Source organism: Bos javanicus, chromosome 2 (assembly GCF_032452875.1).
Source record: "Bos javanicus breed banteng chromosome 2, ARS-OSU_banteng_1.0, whole genome shotgun sequence".
Classification (NCBI taxonomy): Eukaryota; Metazoa; Chordata; class Mammalia; order Artiodactyla; family Bovidae; genus Bos; species Bos javanicus.
In genome coordinates this window covers 24,767,738-24,786,852 of record NC_083869.1, presented here as the reverse complement: position 1 = coordinate 24,786,852, position 19,115 = coordinate 24,767,738, and the positions used below count along the sequence as shown (strand labels likewise).

At 37.2% G+C, this 19,115-nt stretch overlaps 2 protein-coding genes across 4 annotated transcripts in view; both read right to left on the bottom strand.

Moving 5' to 3' along the window:
• Positions 1-19,115, bottom strand: part of SLC25A12 (solute carrier family 25 member 12) — a 98,207-nt gene that overhangs the window by 13,347 nt on the left and 65,745 nt on the right. For all 3 annotated transcript variants that reach the window (XM_061435440.1, XM_061435432.1, XM_061435447.1), the window contains 4 exons: positions 12,399-12,480; positions 10,971-11,129; positions 7,965-8,017; positions 7,494-7,574 (listed from right to left, as the gene is read on the bottom strand). In XM_061435440.1, coding sequence (XP_061291424.1) covers positions 7,494-7,574; positions 7,965-8,017; positions 10,971-11,129; positions 12,399-12,480 — 375 coding nt within the window. The remainder of the gene's footprint in view (positions 1-7,493; positions 7,575-7,964; positions 8,018-10,970; positions 11,130-12,398; positions 12,481-19,115) is intronic.
• The window catches only part of LOC133258650 (small ribosomal subunit protein eS26-like), a 201,969-nt gene that overhangs the window by 125,016 nt on the left and 57,838 nt on the right, over positions 1-19,115 (bottom strand). The gene's annotated exons all lie outside the window — the stretch shown is intronic.

Genomic DNA, 19,115 nt, shown 5'->3' with positions numbered 1-19,115 from the left:
GCTCTGTAACCGTAGATAGGTCATAACCTTTTCATTCCTTGGCTTCCTAATATGACAATAGAGATTCCATCAGCTACCTTATCTACCTCACATAGCTCCTGTGCAGTAACCAAGGTGACAGCACCACACCGACGGAGAGCAAGACACAAGGGAAGGGATGTGTTCTCCAGGACGTGTGCTCATACAGGGCTATGAAAACACCTGCAGCATACTGGGGCCATCAGTCCTTTGTTGAGCAATATATACATTCTGAATTTTATGACTTTTATCCTTTTAGAAGCAGGTAAATGTGATCGTTTACCTGGAAGAGGTAAATGTGATCGTTTACCTGGAAGAGGTAAATGTGATCAGTTAGTTAAGTGCTCTGTGCTGTGCTTAGTGGCTCAGTCGTGTCTGACTCTTTGCGACTCCATTGACTGCAGCCTCCCAGGCTCCTCTGTCCATGGGGATGCTCCAGGCAAGAATATATACCTGTGGTGGATTCATTTTGATATTTGGCAAAACTAATACAATTATGTAAAGTTTAAAAATAAAATAAAATAAAAAAAGAATACTGAAGTGGGTTACCATGCCCTCCTCCAGGAGATCTTCCCAAACCTGGGATTGAACCCAGGTCTCTCGCATTGCAGGCAGATTCTTTACTGTCTGAGCCACCAGGGAAGCCCAAGAGTACTGGAGGGGGTAGCCTATCCCTTCTCCAGGGGATCTTCCTGATCCAGGAATCGATCCAGGGTCTCCTGCACTGCAGGCAGATTCTTTATCAGCTGAGCTACCACGGCAGCTCCTAAGTGCTCTGGCTAGAGTTTAACAACATAAAAACAGATACTTAACCAGAGAGATCGTTAGAAAATACATATAGGTCAGTCCCTTTAGACTTTTCAAGGGACTTCTCTGTTGACTCAGAGAGACATTAAATTTTTTCCCACTTAGGTTTACGGACATGTCTAAGAAATTCACATAATCCTTTTCTTTCATAAAACCATTACCATTAAATAAGTCACACACTGGGAAGAATATTCATAACACATATATCTGACAACAGACTGTATCCATGATGTATACAGAACTCCTACAAATCAACAGTAACAATGAGTAACCTAATAAAACCAGAAGACTAGAACAGACAATTCACCAAAAAAGATAAACAGCCAATAAACACACGAAAGCATGCTCAATATCTCTAGGCATCAGAGAAATGCAAATTAAAACCACAACAAGATATCATTTCAGACCAACCAGAACAACTAAAACAGACTAAAAATATCAAACATTTTGAGAATGGGGAATAACTGGAATATTTGTACACTGCTGATGAGACTGTAAAATGATACATCCACGTCAAAGAACCAACTGGCAGTTTCTTTTATAATAAACTGAATATACATCTACCCTAGTCTACTCTTAGGTACTAAATAATGTTTATAACAATCTTATTTATAATAGATAAAAACTGAAAACAACCCAAAATGTCCTTCAATAGAAGAATGGAGAGCAAATTGTAGTTAATTCATACCATGGAATAATCTTTAGTAAAATTAAAACAAACAAAAAAACCGATATTGATACCCACACAAGGATGACTCTTGAAAACACTTTATTAAGCAAAAGAGGTTAACCATAAAAGAAAGCATTTTGTATGAGTCTGTTGATATGAAATCCAAGAAGAAACAAAACTGTTGACAGAAATCAGAACAGTGGCTCCTTGGGGAAGGGGAAGCATGACTGACTGGAAAGAGGCATGAATTAATTTCCTGGGGTGAAATGTTCTTCATCTCACTCTTGAGTGCTGATTTCATGGGTGTATACAATTGTTAAAACTCATTAAGCTGACATATAAGATGTTTTTATACATTGTTATATCTAAATAACATATATATTCAGATATATGTTAAATTATTGTAATATACATCCATATAGTATTTTTTAAAAAAGAAAAGCCACTACAAAGTTGAATGGACTCATCTAGATTTATTTTGAAAAATGGACAAGGCCTTGATTTGATTTCCTAAGATAGTATCACAGAACAAAAGGAGATGATCTTAAAATCAAAATACTTGGGAATACATGAAAACTGCAACATATATTAGCTGTGTGACTGAGGTGAGAGGTAGACTTTTCGAGCTTCTGTTCCTCATCTACCCATCTTATAAGAGATGGTAATAGTGTAGGTGAAAGTACTTTGAAAAATTCTGAGTTGACATAGTATTATTCTCCACAACAGATATCATAATTAAACAATTATATTTATGTCTGATATGGACATGTGTGTATATACAAATATGTATATACTTATACATAAATAAAGAGAGACTTTCTTATAGAAAAATAAAAACATACATCCTGATAAGAATGGCTTACCTATGAGAACAATGAGAAAAATTATTTGAAGCCTGTTATTACATATACATTACTCATATGCACCCATAACAGATATTTACTGAGTAACTGTACACACATGTATACACTCTTATCCCATCTCCACCTAAAAAAGAGTGGAGAAATTATTAACTCTAAAATTCAAGTTATAGAAACAACAACAAAAAACAAGCAATCACACCTAAATCATAAATTCTGAACTAGTAAGTGCTTCTTGAGAAGACTTTAATATAGATATAAAGTAAGTTTGGCTAATGTTCATGATGAAGATTTAAATTATGAAAATGCACACTCTGTTTATAATTTTTTTCCCAAAGGTCATATCTATTTCCAAAGTGAGACGCTCCACTGTGATTTTCTGCTGCCCTTAAAAGCAGTGAGAGCTGCTTGCATTTCCAATTAGGAAGTCAGAGTTAACAAAACTGGACCTGGTTTAAAAAATATTGTGCATGCATGTGTGCATGTGTCCATTACATGCACACGATCATGTAATTAAAAACATTAAGAGGAAATATAACAAGATGTTGACGATAAAAAAGGAAACCTTCATTTGGTAATATCTCTGCTCAAAGCAAAATACTGCAAAATAAGGTTAAAAATTTCTGTGAAAGATCAAAGAGCTAAATGTAAAATCTAAAACTATAAAACCCCTAGGAGAAAACAGAGGTATAAATCTCTATGATCTTGGATTAGGCAATGACTTCTTTAGCTATGACATGAAAAGCACAAACAACAACAAAAAATAAAGGTAAGTCGAACTTCATTAAAATCAAAGTTCAGTTCTGCAAAAGGACAGTCAAGAAAGTGAAAAATATCTGGAAATCATATATCTGATAAGGTACACTAAATATATAAAGAACTCCTATAATTCAATAATAAGACAAACAACCCAACTAAAAATGGCCAAATATTCTGAATAGATTGCTCTCCAAAGGCATATAAATGCCAGTACATTCATGAAAAAATGCTCAACAGTGTCAGTCATTAGGTCACAGTAAGATACCACCACATACCCACTAGGATGTCTATAAAGGACAGATAGTAAGTATTGGCCAAAATGTGGAAAAATAAGAACCCTCATACATTGCTGGGAGGACTGCAAAATGGTGCAGATACTTTGCAAAATGGTCTCACAGGTCCTCAAAATACTAATTAGAGTTACCATATGACCTACCAATTCTACTCCTAAGTATGTACACAAGAGAAATGAAAACATATGTCCACAAAACTCTTTACATCAATGTTCACAGCAGCACTTAATCATAAAGCTAAAAGGTGGAAAAAACCCAAATGTTTAACAACTGATGAATGAATAAACAAAATATGGTATTACTTATATATTATTTATAGGTATTACTTATATATATTATATATAGGTATTACCTGTATATAATTATGCTGAAATATTACTCAGCAATAAAAAGGCTTGAAATACTGATACATACCACAACATGAATGAACCTTGAAAACACTACTCTGAGTCAAAGGAGCCAGAAAAAAAAGGCCACATGTTGTTTGATTCCATTTATAAGAGATGTCCAGAAATGGTGAATCATTAGAGACAGGGTCATAGGTTTCTTTGGGGGATAAGAATGTTCTAAATTGACTATACTGATAACTGCACAGCTCTATGAATATTCTAAAAGCTACTGAATTGTTTACTTCATGTGTGGGGAATTACATGATATATGAATTGTATCTCAATAAAGCTGTTATTTCAAAACTTCTCCTTAAACATATCAATCATTCAACGAATGAGAGAATGAATGAAAGACTGAATGAATAGAAACATATACCAAATATGAAAGAATACAGATTCAGAGACAGAAGTGGTTTGAATCTCAATTTTTCCATTAACTAAGTGCTTGATTTCACTGAGCTTTTAGTTTCTTCAACTGTATTAATAGCTGGGAATAACAAAGAGATAATGCCTATAAAGTGTTCAGTCTAGTATAAGATGCTCAAGAAATGGTAGCTATTATGATGAATTATAATCATAAGCATGTATTTTCTTTGGTAACATGTAAAAATGAAGTAAATCATGATAATAAATTCTACTTTCAAATTACCAAAGTGGAATATGATTAGACTTAAGATTATCTGGTGAGAATGGTCAGAACTACCCTTTTTCTATGAGATATAAACATATCTTAAGTCTGGTTCCTTGCACAGGAGGAAACTCTAAATCTTTCTCAGCCTTGACAGCTTGTTGAATGAGAATGAATAAATGAAAGAAAGAGAGAATGAAAGCATACCAAATATGTACTAACAGAGATTTGGAGACAAAAGTGGTTTGACTGTCAATTTTGTCATTCACTAAGTGCTATATCTTCTCTCAGGTTTTATTTTCTTCAACTCCAATTAGAAAGGATAATGAGACCATGCCTATAAAATGTTCAACCCAATAAGAAAAGTCCCTACTGCTCATTAGCATTCTAGCTGATCAGTACTAGAGTAAAAACAAAAACCAGCATCAATGATAATAGCAATATTTGGTTGGAGTAGTAGGTTTATGGATGCTCATTTTATTATAACTTTTAATCTATATAATGTGTTCTCTTTTGCATGTATCTAATATCATATACTTTAAAAAACAGATCACAAAACAAAAAACAAGAAAACACATAATGCTTAAGGACCAGATAGTTTCATTTCTTGGTTACTGCATGATCCAGGCAGTGCACATCATTTTGCCTAAAGGACAGCACAGTCATTTTCAGAGCAGTAGACTTTCCCTTGCACATGTAGGGAACCTGACGCCCTGGTCCTAGCTGACCCTTCTGCTAAGAAAAAAACCTATACATGCGTTAGTCAATACATGCGTTAGGCTAACACATTAAGTACATCTTTAAAACTGAGTGACCACACTCCTGTTGCCTGGTGGCACTGACAGCATTTAGCCAAACACCCATAGGGCACTCCACATTCTACCACTACCCATACCCAGGATCCTAACGTTTTTATGATCAGGGTTCCCTGGTGGCTCAGACTGTAAAGAACCTGCCTGCAACGGAGGAGACCCAGGTTCAATCCCTGGGCTGGGAAGATCGCCTGGAGAAGGGACTGGCTACTCACTTCAGTATTCTTGCCTGGAGAATTCCATGGACAGAGGAGGTTGGTGGGCCACAGTCCACAAAGTTGCCAAGAGTTGGACATGACTAAGCCACACACACACAGGGACAGGGAGCTTGGCAGGCTACAGTCCATGGAGTTGCAAAGAATCAGACATGACTGAGCAACACACACGCACGCACGCACGCACGCACGCACGCACGCACCCTACTACCTACCTACCCCTCAGGTAGCCACTCTTCCTAGTGTTTATCTGGTGATTGCTTACCAGATTTCATTCAGCAGAAAGACTACTCCTATATTCCACAATGCCTGATAGTCTATCAACAGAGACGTCTTCTTTGTTTAGGGCTTTATTCTCCAGTGAAATAAGTAGACTTTGGGAGAAGTAGCATATTGTGCTTCACCAATCACTTACACTGTAGTGTGATCAAATTTATCAGTGGAAACTTGATAATTGTACATTTCCTTTTATCCTTGAATGAAGAGATTTAGAGGGAAGAGGGAAGCAGAAGTGTGGTGAAGAATTGCGGACAATGAAATCATTCTGCCTAGAGCCCAACCTAACTATTTTTCATGCGGTCAATTTCCAGCTAGACAATCCATCAAAGCCTCCAGAAATGAGTCATGATTAAGGAAGAAATGTAGAGTGTCAATACAACCCTCGAGGTACCCCCAGACTTCAACAGAAATTCCCAAAGTTCAAACCTAGAAACAGGGTCTTTACCTGGGAAGAACGAAGGAACCAAATACCTGATCATAATGTAACTACTTAGGTCACAGGTCAGACATGGGGGAACAAGTCAGTTTCATGGGCAAAAACCTCTGGATATTACAAATGGAAACAAATAATTATCTATATGGAACAAGAGAACATGACTTGAGAGATTTCTGACAAATGTATAACATGTGTTGTGGCAAAACTGAGTTAGGAAATTTCTTAACCAAATTAAAACTAAAACCACTGAGAAAAATAATATGATTTGCAATGGGTCTTTAATTTGAAGAGAAACAACTGTAGCATCTAATTGGAGTAAAGACGAAGAGAAACTATAGTAAGAGCTAGCAAAGGTCTTAGTCTATGCCTATTATTTGTCCTTCATGAAAAAAAGAGAGATACCCAGAGACATGAGTCTTCTTTCTGAGAATGCACTTGGGCATACGTGACGGGGTAGAAGCAAACACACATAAGCACACAGGGAGTGCACCAAGCTACCTCCTCTGTAAGAGCCGTGGTTGCAGAAAGGTAAGGACCTAAGTATGCGCCAGGCCGACAAACAGCATGAAGGAGAATCCAGAGCGACCTCTCTCTCTGACCCTCAGGGCATCTTCTCTGAATTAAAAGCCTCAAAGGTCACTGACCTCATCACCTCAGTTCCACAAACAACTGAAGAGGATTGAGCCAAGACTGTCAGCCAAGTCAAATGGAAGTCGTTAAAGGTTTCAGGGACAAAATGGATTAAACAAATTAGGTACTACTAAATGTGCAAGGGACACCACAAATTAGCTGAGCTGCAAAACAGATTTGAGAACTGGACAAAATCCAATGTCATGCTCACATTTTAAAGATAAAGTCTCTGTGTTCAGAACTGTCAACAGCTTCAACATATTTATGGTTGCTTGCTCTGGTCCCTAAAAGAAGGGACGTTGTACTGATACTACAATGATTTACTCAATCCTACACCTAAAATAAAAGGGTCCAATTAATCAGTCATCTCACACTTACTCCAGTCAATAAAAATAAAAATAAATGGTAACTCTATCCACTGTTTTCTGTGGTATTTAAAAAGAAACAGAATTAGAACTTCAAAAAGTGTGAAAAGTAATGTTTCAGGAGCTTCTAACAGACTGAGCTAACAAAAATACCCTTTTCTGCCTCAAAACCAGTTAGATTAGGCAATAAAATATTTAAAACAATCATACAATCCGAGAAAACTGCTTAGAATTCCTTGAGCTCGAAGAGATGTCACTCAGGTATTATATCTGGTGTGCAAAAAGGCTAAAGGAACATACTTGTTGTGAGAAATCACACTATTAATACTTACACAACCTCCAGCGAGGATTTCTGCTAAAAGTGGAATGGAGCCATCTCTCCTGGTAAATTTGTCCCGGACAAAATCATTAACCTAATTAGAAAGACAACATTAATTAACCAGAACTCCCAATCACTGCCTTTAGTGGTACATTATTAGTTTTCCAAGTCAGCAAAATACTTGTCTCATATAAAATTTAAAATTAGCAGATGTCTACATATAAATTCAAAATTTTACAAATGCCTCGACAGTGTGCTAGTCTTAGCAGCATCGGTTTTGGTTTGTTTGGTTTTTTAAATTTTTTGCCATGCCGCACGGCATGAGGGATCTTAGTTCCCCAACCAGGGAATGAGCCTGTGGGCCCTGCAATGAAAGTGTGGGGCTTAACCACTGGACCACCAGGGAAGTCCCAGCAGCAGTTTTAATTTTTGGCTTAGTGATAATCTAAACAAATGACATAAATTCAATGAGTTAGTCACTTACAGTCAGTTTAATGGCCTTCTCTGGAGCAACCCCTATAAGTTGCGGTATCAGACCTAGGTAAACAGAGAGAATCGTTAGCAACATAGGTGTACTAGACATGAACATACAAGCCCAATAAGGCATTTTCCCCCACATTATTTCCCCATCAAACATCTTAGGATTTTCATGAAAATGGGAAAAAATGGATTAGCCTAAAAACTATGCATATGTATATAATAATTATTTATGTCAAATACAATGTCATACTGTCTGTTGCTATAAATCCTTTTCTTAAACATGCTTCCTTTAAAGCCTAGTGATCTAACACCTCTCAAAAAGTATGAGGAAGCAATGGAGCCCATGGATCTTCTCTACTTTCAGAACACTACCAACAACAATAGAACCACATTCCCCCTCTTTACAACCAACAACATACTAACGTACATAGACATTTTAGAGAAGCCAATGATGTATGCCTGGAAAAGCTCTGGAAAGCATCCTGTTAAGCAGACCAGGTTCTGCCACAAATGATGCTACCTGTGTAATAGCACGCAGTGGCTTGGCTGTTACAGAAAATCAACTTCCATAATTTTCTCTTTAGAGAAATGCAGAATTTAGTGCTCATTTAAAAGACAGCCAAAACTATAAAGAAAAATGCAGCTTAAAGTATCAATTAATGGGTATGCTCTACAAGCAAAACACAGCCCACTGTTAGCCTATGTACTAATATGTCAAACATAAGTCATTTCAAAAGAATTCTCCTAAAATAAAGGAAACCATTATTCTTAGAAAGTTAAAATTTCCAGGCTGGCTGCAAAAGAAAAAAATATATAAACAATTCAACATCTGTAGCTATTCACAAGGCTCAACTTTCTAAAGCACACAGATTATCCAAATCGTTAAAATACATTTTTGCATACAGTTTTTAAAGATGCTAACAATAAACATATTATAGCCTTTAAATTATCCAGGCAAGGGAAAATTATGTATGTGTTTGCATGCTCACTGTTGATCTTAAGCCTACTTTGAGGATATTGCTGAGTGATTTTCTACGAGTTGAGAGCCAGCAAGTAATCGTATATACAGGCTACTGTCAGTCAAACTGAATTATCAATGACAAACACAAATCGGCACACACCTTTAATGGGTAGCAGCTGATTTAAAAGAATAAATCAGCAGATGGCAGTCTTAACTTTCTCTTATGATTATCAGGCCTTATTACTTTTAATCTGATCCCCATACAACCATGTCAGCATGAGTATTTGTTTTACAACTTGCCTCAGTAAGGCTCATGGAATTTTAATACAGTACTGATAGTTTATGTCATTTTATCATTGCTGCCTATAAAGAAATTTAGGCTAATCTGTCAACAGTTTTGTCAATCATCTGACAAAATAATGGACCAGCTCTAAACAATATATGACAATCTCAACACAGTGTTCATACACAGGACTCCTACAGTCTTCCCCCCAATATAAGAGTTTCTCATTTAAAGGACTGATTTTATCAGCTCACATCTTAAATGAAGCGAATAATTTCTTCACCCCCTACCCTCAACTTGCTATACTGGACCCAAATAATATGACATCACTCTCAAATAAAATCTTGTGTAAGCATCCATCTATTGCGAAGGTAAGCTGTGCAGTGTGTATGTGTAGGTTCCTTCTCTTTTAAAGTATACCCAACAGGGAGAAAGAGTCTTATTTAACTGGAGATGTCAAAGGAAAAAACCACTTGGCACCACTTAACCCTCAGGTTTCACATAAACAGAATTCAGATATGCAGTGATTAATAAAGTCTCAAACAAGACGGACATGCACAGATCTGCATTCTAGATAATGTACACCTCTGCGCACATTGTATGGCTAGAATTTAAGACAGGCTAGAGTTCTGAATATCTTAAGAAAATTCATCACATTCCTTCTCAAGGGCAGGGTATTTGAGCCTAATTTGATTCCAGAACCACTCTCTTCTCTTGTTCTAAATAAAATGCCAAAAACAAACATCCCTGTGACCCGCTCCTTCAAGTATATCAGAACTACGTTTCCACTTGAGTATCTGCACATATCCTGTCCACGAGCATAAAGCTTTGTTCAGGCTCAGAATGAGCTCAGGGTTAACGAGACTGTGTGTGTAAACAAATAAGTACAGTAAATTACATAAATGCCCTGGACCTGAGCATGTAGAGAGTTTTTCAAAGAATTCCAAGTGGCGCCCAAAGGGATTAAAAAATTAATCTCCCTCCCAAAGGAAACTCTAAATTCTAATGTGAAAACACGTACATGAAAGTCTCCCTCTCCCAAGAGAACAAGTTCCTACAAAGCCGACGGTGGTGGGGAGAATCCTGCATGGGCTGCTGCCTCTGACGCCGACAGCACTGTGCTCAGCTTACAGCTGGTGATCACATTCCCTGCAAAAGACAGTCTGCTTCCACTCAGCACCTCTAAGCTAAGAGGAGGAATGGAGCAAGAATGAGACTTGGAGCAAAAAGCCTTCCTTTGCTGTTTTTTTTTAAACTTCAGATGACTCACTGGCAAAGACTTATGAATGGTCTCCTTGGAAGAGACAACAAAATTCGCTACTTCAGCTGAACAACAAAATTCGCTACTTCAGCTGAAACAAGTGCATACAGAGTAAACTCACCTTCAAGGGGCAGCTTGGCTTCTCTTTCACAGAGAAGAGGTGTTATTTCTCCTTTATAATTCACCGAGAAAAGCAGCTCTCTATTTCTTACCTGTCATCCTTGTATGTGCTTCAGCTGGTAAGAGCACAGTGACTACAAACCCATGTTGGGACAAATGCAGGCTTTGGATGGCAGAAATAAGAAATAAAGACCTTGTTTGCAGACTAATACAGCTAGTTACCAGCAAGAATGTAAAAAGGGGAAATGAACAAGGAGACAATAAAAAGAAAAACAGCCCCGGTCTGACTGAACAGGCTATGCACTGATTTTCATAATGAGTGAGGCCAAGTCTGCTGTGGTGAGACAAACTCACTCACTTCAGCAGCTGAGATTCACTTACTCACCCCGGTAGAGTCCAAAGAAGCCCTCATAACGCAAGACTTTCTTAAAACAGTCAAAGCTGTTTTTGTACATCAGCTCTCCCACAACAGAGCCGGTGCCACGCTGGTTTTGCATGCGGGTCTTCACCAGATCTATAGGATATACTGCGGTGGCCCCCACAGCTACAAATAAAACAAACAATTTTTAGGCTTAAAAGAGAGCACAATTAAATGGAGAATCTGTAAGGACAACAAATCTCATCTCAGAGGACTAGGAAATAGAACACAGTATCTATTCTCACAAAAGAGACTTTCTATAGTTTTTCTTTCTTTCATACACAGCTGAAGGATCAGAGGCTAGCAACTACTGGGACCCATAAATACAGCTGCTACAGAGAACAACGGTAGCGAATTTTCAAGTTGTCACCAACATTAGTCAACACTCAATTTTCTTTAACATTAAACTATTATATATAACATATTTCTTTATATGTTCCAATACGTGTCCATATATTATACCAGTTACCCCTTAAAATAACTACATATGTACACAGAAGTGGCTATAAATTTACAATTTAGTTTACTACAGCACTTTGGTAAATTGACCTTAGTTACAGCTATTAAGAACCCAGTTTTTTTTTTTTTTTTTAAAGGCCATGCTTCAGACTATCTCAGGCACTAAAAAATTCATAACATGAATTAGAGTATTAAATTTCTCAACTGTTGAAAACCAAAACATGCTTTGCAACTTCTAAAACTGAGACTGAAAAGAAAAAATAATAGTTTCATTAGTTCAGGCTTGTTTTGAAAAATCGTAAGTATTTTAATCACATCTACTAGGTTCTTCTCAACAAAGCAACTTCAGGTTTTACACATATTCTATGGAGAGAATTAAGCCAGAAAAAAAAAAAAAAAGGCCTGTTAAATTTTGCCCAAGAGCAGAGAAGGGAGGTTCATTTTAGCAAATCACTAACAAGTCTAGATATTCTTCAACCAACAAAAGATGAAAGGGGGAAAAAAAGGCAAGACGCCAAACACAAGCAGAAAAGCAAAAGTCAATCACTTTAAGAGGTTCTTTTATTTCTTAAGCGTCTGGGATTTGTACCCCAAATCTTGATTTCCCACCTTCCCTCACTCCTAACACCAAAAAACAGTCTTAAGTCTCCACGTCTTCATACTGGCTTTAACCATGATAACCAGCGGAATGCACACGCAGCCAAGACGTCCACGTGACTCCAGAGGCTTTCGTCCTGAAGACAGACTGGAGCCACAGGGGCCGTGGCTGTGCTATGACAAGTCCTCTGATCATAGTAAAAATAAAGAACACTTCAGAAAGCCCTGAACTCGTGACCCTTGCGAACAATGAACTGCACCTTTGCTGATCTGTCCCAGTCTAGTGAGATAATATTACATGAACACAAGCTTGAAATGGCACACAGACATGTCACTCACCTCCAGCAACTGAGCCCAGAGTGAATCTGTAAGCAGACTCGGCAATCTGGAGCCAGATAGGCCTGCCTAAACCATGAGATTGCTGTGGGGGAGAAGAAAATATTTAAAAAAAAAAAAAATGGAAAAGCATACAGCAAATGAAAAAAGCTATAATTTGGCTATGTTAATTTAAGATTCTGAAATAGATACTTTTACTATCGACATTTAAAAACCGTATCTGGCCAAATAGATACAGTAGCTTTCCCCCCTCGTTTTCACAAGCCTATTAATGCTTCATTTATCTGCTACTATTGGGGAACACACTATCATTCTACAGAAGTGAATCTTTCAGGTAAATAAATATTTTAGGTATAAAATCTTTACACCTTCTTTGCTTTAATCAACTTAAAATTGAAAAATCTTTCTAAAATGTACAAAAACTATCTTGTTTCCTCAATCAGAGAATACCAATCATAATCTACCATCTCTGGTAGATAAGATGAAGGTCAACATTAGACAGAAGGTCAACATATTCATACGACTATCATACGACCATTCATGCAACCAGGATCTAAGGCAGCTGTTTGTGCTATCTTCCCATGCTTGACAGCTATAACTTCTTTTACCAACAGCGTCCTAGTTTGATTTTGATGCTTCCCTCCCATCTATCAAGGCTGGAGAAATCACATAACTAGAACTATCAGGATTAGACATAAGCAAGGTCAAAGACGTCTTTTTGGGCTAATGTGAAAAACTTTAATAGCCACTATATTTCAAGAGTTCAGAGCCTTTGCCCCCTTACTTCTGGCTCTGAAGCTTAACCAGTGAGGTTATCACTAGATAATTATAGTACTTCTCACCTATGCTACTGACCATCTGCTCTCCTACACCTATGTATTCCTCAATTCTGCCTATGCAAAGAGAACACCTGAAAGACTTGAAGATATCCTTGAGGCCTGGGGCTTGTAAATTTTTAAAAGGTTTCAAATCATCCTGCTGTACAGTTAGGTTCAGAGCCACTGTCCTAGCCATATTTGTAGTTCTAATACAAAATCTGTGTTGAAAATAAAGCAAACGGGGAAATTCTATTATGATTCAGAATGATATTTCATTGGTATCCCACAGCACTAACGACCTGAAATAATCTGTCTATAGTAATTGTCAGTCTTCTTTAATATTTTGATTATGAAAAATAGCAGCTACAAATGATAACAGTCTGAATGAAATACTGTTTTATCATAAGAAAACTTGAAAAATATCAACTTGAACGAGCTTTTAAAACACTAGCATAATAAAAAAGTTTAGATACTCTCACTAGAATAATTTAATGGAAAGGGACTCCATGCCTAAAATCTAAAGGAAAGAAAAAAGTAAGCTAATCTACTTTGATTTGCTTTCATTTGTACAATCTCTTCAAAGTTCAATGAAGCAAGCTAAAAATGACAAAACCAGATATTTATTAACAATTTGGGAAGTAACCTATAGAAAGGTTTTGTGTTCTTGTTTTGTAAATTTTGCACCACAGGAAGCATTTCTTTTAACAAAAGCATCTGATATCTAAATACTAATATTTACCACCTGAATGTGATCTCTGCAGGCAGAGATCTTTAAAACCTCATTATGCTTGCCACAGTGTTGTGGATCAATAAATTCCACAGTAAGAAGGAAAATCAGTAATGTTTGATGAAAAGTCAATATGAAACCCTTGAAAATCTGGCAATTAGTCAAATATCATCACTTCAAATAAAATCACTATTGTATAAATGTCAACTGTCCCAATATACCAAAGTTGTGTGCTTAGTCGCTCAGTCGTGTCTGACTCTTTGTGACCCCATGGACTGTAGCTCACCAGGCTCCTCTGTCCATTGGGATTCTCCAGACAAGAACACTGGAGTGGGTTGCCATGCCCTCCTCCAGGGGCTCTTCCCAACCCAGGAATTGAACCCAGGTCTCCCGCATTGCAGGTCGATTCTTTATCTGAGCCACCAGGGAAACCCATACAATTAGCTGAAAGTATACATCCACTACACCTAAAACGGAATTTGATATATGGAAGAAACCATTATTTAAAAGGTGAGGGCTTCTCTGGTGATCTAGGGGTTAAGAATCTGCCTGCTAATGCAGGGAACATGGTTCGATACCTGATGGGGAGGATCCCACAGGCCACAGGGCAGCTAAGTTCTTGAGCCACAACTACTGAGCCCTCACACACGCCTAGATTCTGTGCTCTGCAACTAGGGAAAGCCCAACAAAGAGTAGTTCCCTGCTCTCTACAACTGGAGAAAGCCCCAGCACAGCCAAAAATAATCAATAAATAAATCTTAAATAAAATAAAAAGATGAAAAATTGCACACAGGACATAATTATGATTTTGTGGGGGATACATCTTTTCCTAGTAAGTTAGCCCAAGCAACTACATAGCCATCCATTATGCTTGATTTATATGCTGTAATAAGAGTGAGCAATTAATCATTTAATACTGATATTTTATTAGAAATTTTAAAAGGGAAAGAGAACATTTTAACAAAACCTTGTGTATAGTCTAATTTTTATTCAGAGAACAGTTAAAAAAAAATATGCCATCCAAAAAGATAATTACTTTTTGTTCCATCTATTACTATAATAATGCTATTAATTTTATTTAGAAATTTGCTGTCCTCCAAAAGATGAAAGCACTTTACCAAGCACTCAGGATTGGTGACCAAATATAGCTCTCAAGGGGTCCAATGTTTTTCTTTCTTTCTTTTTTTTTTTATGGGAATAAAATTGCTTTACAATGTTGTGGTAGTTTCCAGTGTTTTTCAATCTTCTGGAAATAAATTCCCCTGTGAGACCATCAGAAGGGTGCTTGCTCTCAGCAATTTCTACCCACAGTTGACACCACACTGTACTAATTTGTCAGTCAGTCCACTATACATACACAGGTAAGATGGCCACACTGTGGACAGGACAGGTGACTTGCCAAAGGTCTTACTGTGAAATGGGGAGTAAGCAGAGTGATGGCCTGTGTCACCCCACTGTCTTCTCCATCACCCTTTAAGTCAACAGTCTTCAACAACTGTTTCTGACTGAACACTCCTGCCAGGTACTATATGATTTCATTTATAAGTTACATGTATGTTTCACTGTACTGATTATATGCATAAAAATCTAAATAATACATTATTAAATTACATACAATATATATTCTAAACATACAAAATAGAAATAATACAAGAATGAGAGTGAAAAAGTTGGCTTAGAGCTCAACATTCAGAAAACTAAAATCATGGCATCTGGTCCCATCATTTCATGGCAAATAGATGGTTAAGCAGTGGAATCAGTGGCTGACTTTATTTTTTTTGGCTCCAAAATCACTGCAGATGGTGATTGCAGCCATGAAATTTTTTAAAAGACACTTACTTCTTGGTAGGAAAGTTATGACCAACCTAGACAGCATACTGAAAAGCAGAGACATTACTGTGCCAACAAAGGCCCATCTAGTCAAGGCTATGGTTTTTCCAGTGGTCATGTATGGATGTGAGAGTTGGACTACAAAGAAAGCTGAGTGTAGAAGAATTGATGCTTTTGAACTGTGGTGCTGGAGAAGACTCTTGAGAATCCCTTAGACTGCAAGGAGATCCAACCAGTGCATCCTAAAGGAGATCAGTCCTGGGTGTTCATTGGAAGGACTTATGTTGAAGCTGAAACTCCAATACTTTGGCCACCTGATACAAAGAGCTGACTCATTTGAAAAGACCCTGATGCTGGGAAAGATTGAAGGCAGGAAGAGAAGGGGATGACAGAGGATGAGATGGTTGGATGGCATCACCGACTCAATGGACATGAGTTTGGGTAGACTCCAGGAGTTGGTAATAGACAGGGAGGCTGGCGTGCTGTGGTTCATGGAGTCGCAAAGAGTCAGACATGACTGAGCGACTGAACTGAACTGAACCAAAATAATTTAAATTTTATTTTGCACTTATTAATGCAAAATCCTTCTTGGTGTCACTGTAAAGTATTATATTAACTGAAAATACTTCAGTCAGTTTTTCAAATATTGATTGAATACAATGAGGCTAACTAGTTAATTCTGATATGCTGTTTCAAGGACAATTCATTTGAAAACAAACATAATCTGTGTATCTTTGAGGCAAAAATGATGTTCAACATCAAATATTTTATGTATTTATTTTTTTTGAAGAACATCAACTATTTTAAAGAAATTAAAGTTATGGCGTTCTGGCTTAGATTTTAAAATCTTTCATAACCACTATAGCTGTTATACTATCTCTATAGCACATATGCTTTTAATCTCTAATCACACACACATGAAACTTTTCTGAAATTAGAGTTTCTCAATCACAAAACTGGGTGAAAATAAATCTCATTCTCATAGAATATGAATTATTTCCAATCATGACTCCTTTCAAAAGAATATGTTGAATTTAAAACTCACTGACTAAAACAGCTATGACCCCAAATAAGAATCAAGTATTGGGGAGGGGCAAGATAGGGGTGTGGGCCAAATTTGGTATCCTGATAAGTGGAACCTAAAATATGACAAAAAGGAACTATCTGTGAAACAGACACACAGATATAGAGAACAGAACTGTGGTTGCCAGGTGGGCAGGGGAGGGAAGAATTGGGAGTTTGGGATTAGCAGATACAAACTATCACATATAGGATGGATAAACAAGAAGGTCTTCCTGTATAGCAGAGGGAATTATATTCAATATCTTGAACCATAACAGAAAAGACTATGAAAAACAGTGAGTGTATAATTGAGTCGCTTTGCTGTACAGTAGAAATTAAACAGAACATTATAAATCAACTATACAATAAAATTTTTTAAAAAACTAAAACTAAAGGGGGAGTATGTGATTAAGAGACAAACTACTATGTATAAAACAAAGAAGTAAAAAGGATACAGTCATTATTTTGTAATAACTTTAAATGGAGTATAATCTATAAAAATACTGAACCACTGTTACATACCTGAAATTAACATAATGTTGTAAGTCAACTATACCTCAATTAAACAAAGAATCAAGTAACCACTAATTCCCTTATTCATATAAAAGGTTTCTCCTGTGCTCAATCATATATTTTCTTTATATACTCGTCCTTTAAAGAACGTTTTTAAGCCCTACAAAATCCTATGAACACTGTAGGGATTATACTGTGATTTAATCCTTAACTAAAAACATCTTTAACTCTAAATACCCAAATGCCTTTTGAAAGAAATGTCATCTCCACCCTTATTAAATAGCATTTATTTTTTTAAAAGCATACAATATACGGCTACTAAGGGTTTTTTTGTTTCTTTTTTTTAGACTTAGCTATCACTTACGGTTCACTTATATTCAGGTATGTAAATTAATGTAATTAATGCTATGGATTTCACTTCATGAATATTCATAAGTACAATGCTGCTGTAGCTGTCATCTCTATTAATGACTGTATATTGAATTTTTTAGCATTTAGGCTGAAAGAAAATCTCAGCACTAAGAAGATCACCCACCGTGAACAAATGGGCCAAAGGAAAGAGGCACTCTTTTCCTTAAGGTTATGATTATGATCATGAAGGTGATATTTAACAAGATTAATTAAGTGTTTTTCAAAGCACAATAAGAGCTGAGAACCTTAAACGGTTTTTAACCTGCTCTCTAAGCTATGTGGATGATAGGAAATGAGGAAATGGTTCAAGATCTCATTTGCAGAAGAGACAGTTCTTTTACTTTGTTGTTAACCATAACTCATCCTATAAATGAGAATTAGATAAGGCAAGATCATGTCAGTTAACAAGTCAAGCACCCTGCCCAAACCAAGCTACTTCACACAGTATGCCAACCCAATAAAAAGAAGTGCCTCTTCCAAATGGTACACTATTGATGAACAGAAAAAAAAAAAAAGGAAAGGCTAAAGTTTTTTATACTGAGCATGGGTTGGGGCGGGAGGGGAAGACTAGACTTTATGCCAACTAAAATGCATGACTGTAATGGCAAAATGTGCTGTGCGAAATCACTTCAGTCCTTTCTCTTTGCGATCCTATGGACTATATTATGCCTGCCAGGCTCCTCTGTCCATGGGATCCTCCAGGCAAGAATACTGGTGTGTGTTGCCATGCCCTCCTCCAGGGGATCTCTCCAACCCAAGGATCAAACCCACATTTCTTATGTCTCTTGCATTGACAGGAGGGTTCTTTCCCACTAGGGCAACCTGGGAAGCCCCCTAAAAGGTTAGGGGAGATAAAACAAAATTCTTTTGTCTGCAAATCACATCTACAAATTTAACACACATGAATTTGAGCTCACAAAACAAGACTATAATCCAAAGTTGTGACAGCCTATGAGATGGAAGAAAAAAAAATTATATACATACATATACACACCCACATCTATATACACGTGGTGGTATAATCACCAAGTTGTGTCTGAGTCTTGCAATCCCATGGAGTGTAACCTGCCAGACTCCTCTCTCCATGGGATTTCCCAGTCAAGAATACTAGAATGGGTTGCCATTTCCTTCTCTCGGGGATCTTTCCCACTCAGGGATTGAACTGCTGTCTCCAACCCACCGGAGAGGGCAATGGCACCCCACTCCAGTACTCTTGCCTGGAAAATCCCATTGATGGAGAAGTCTGGTGGGCTGCAGTCCATGGGGTCGCTAAGAGTTGGACACAACTGAGCGACTTCCCTTTCACTTTTCACTTTCATGCATTGGAGAAGGAGATGGCAACCCACTCCAGTGTTCTTG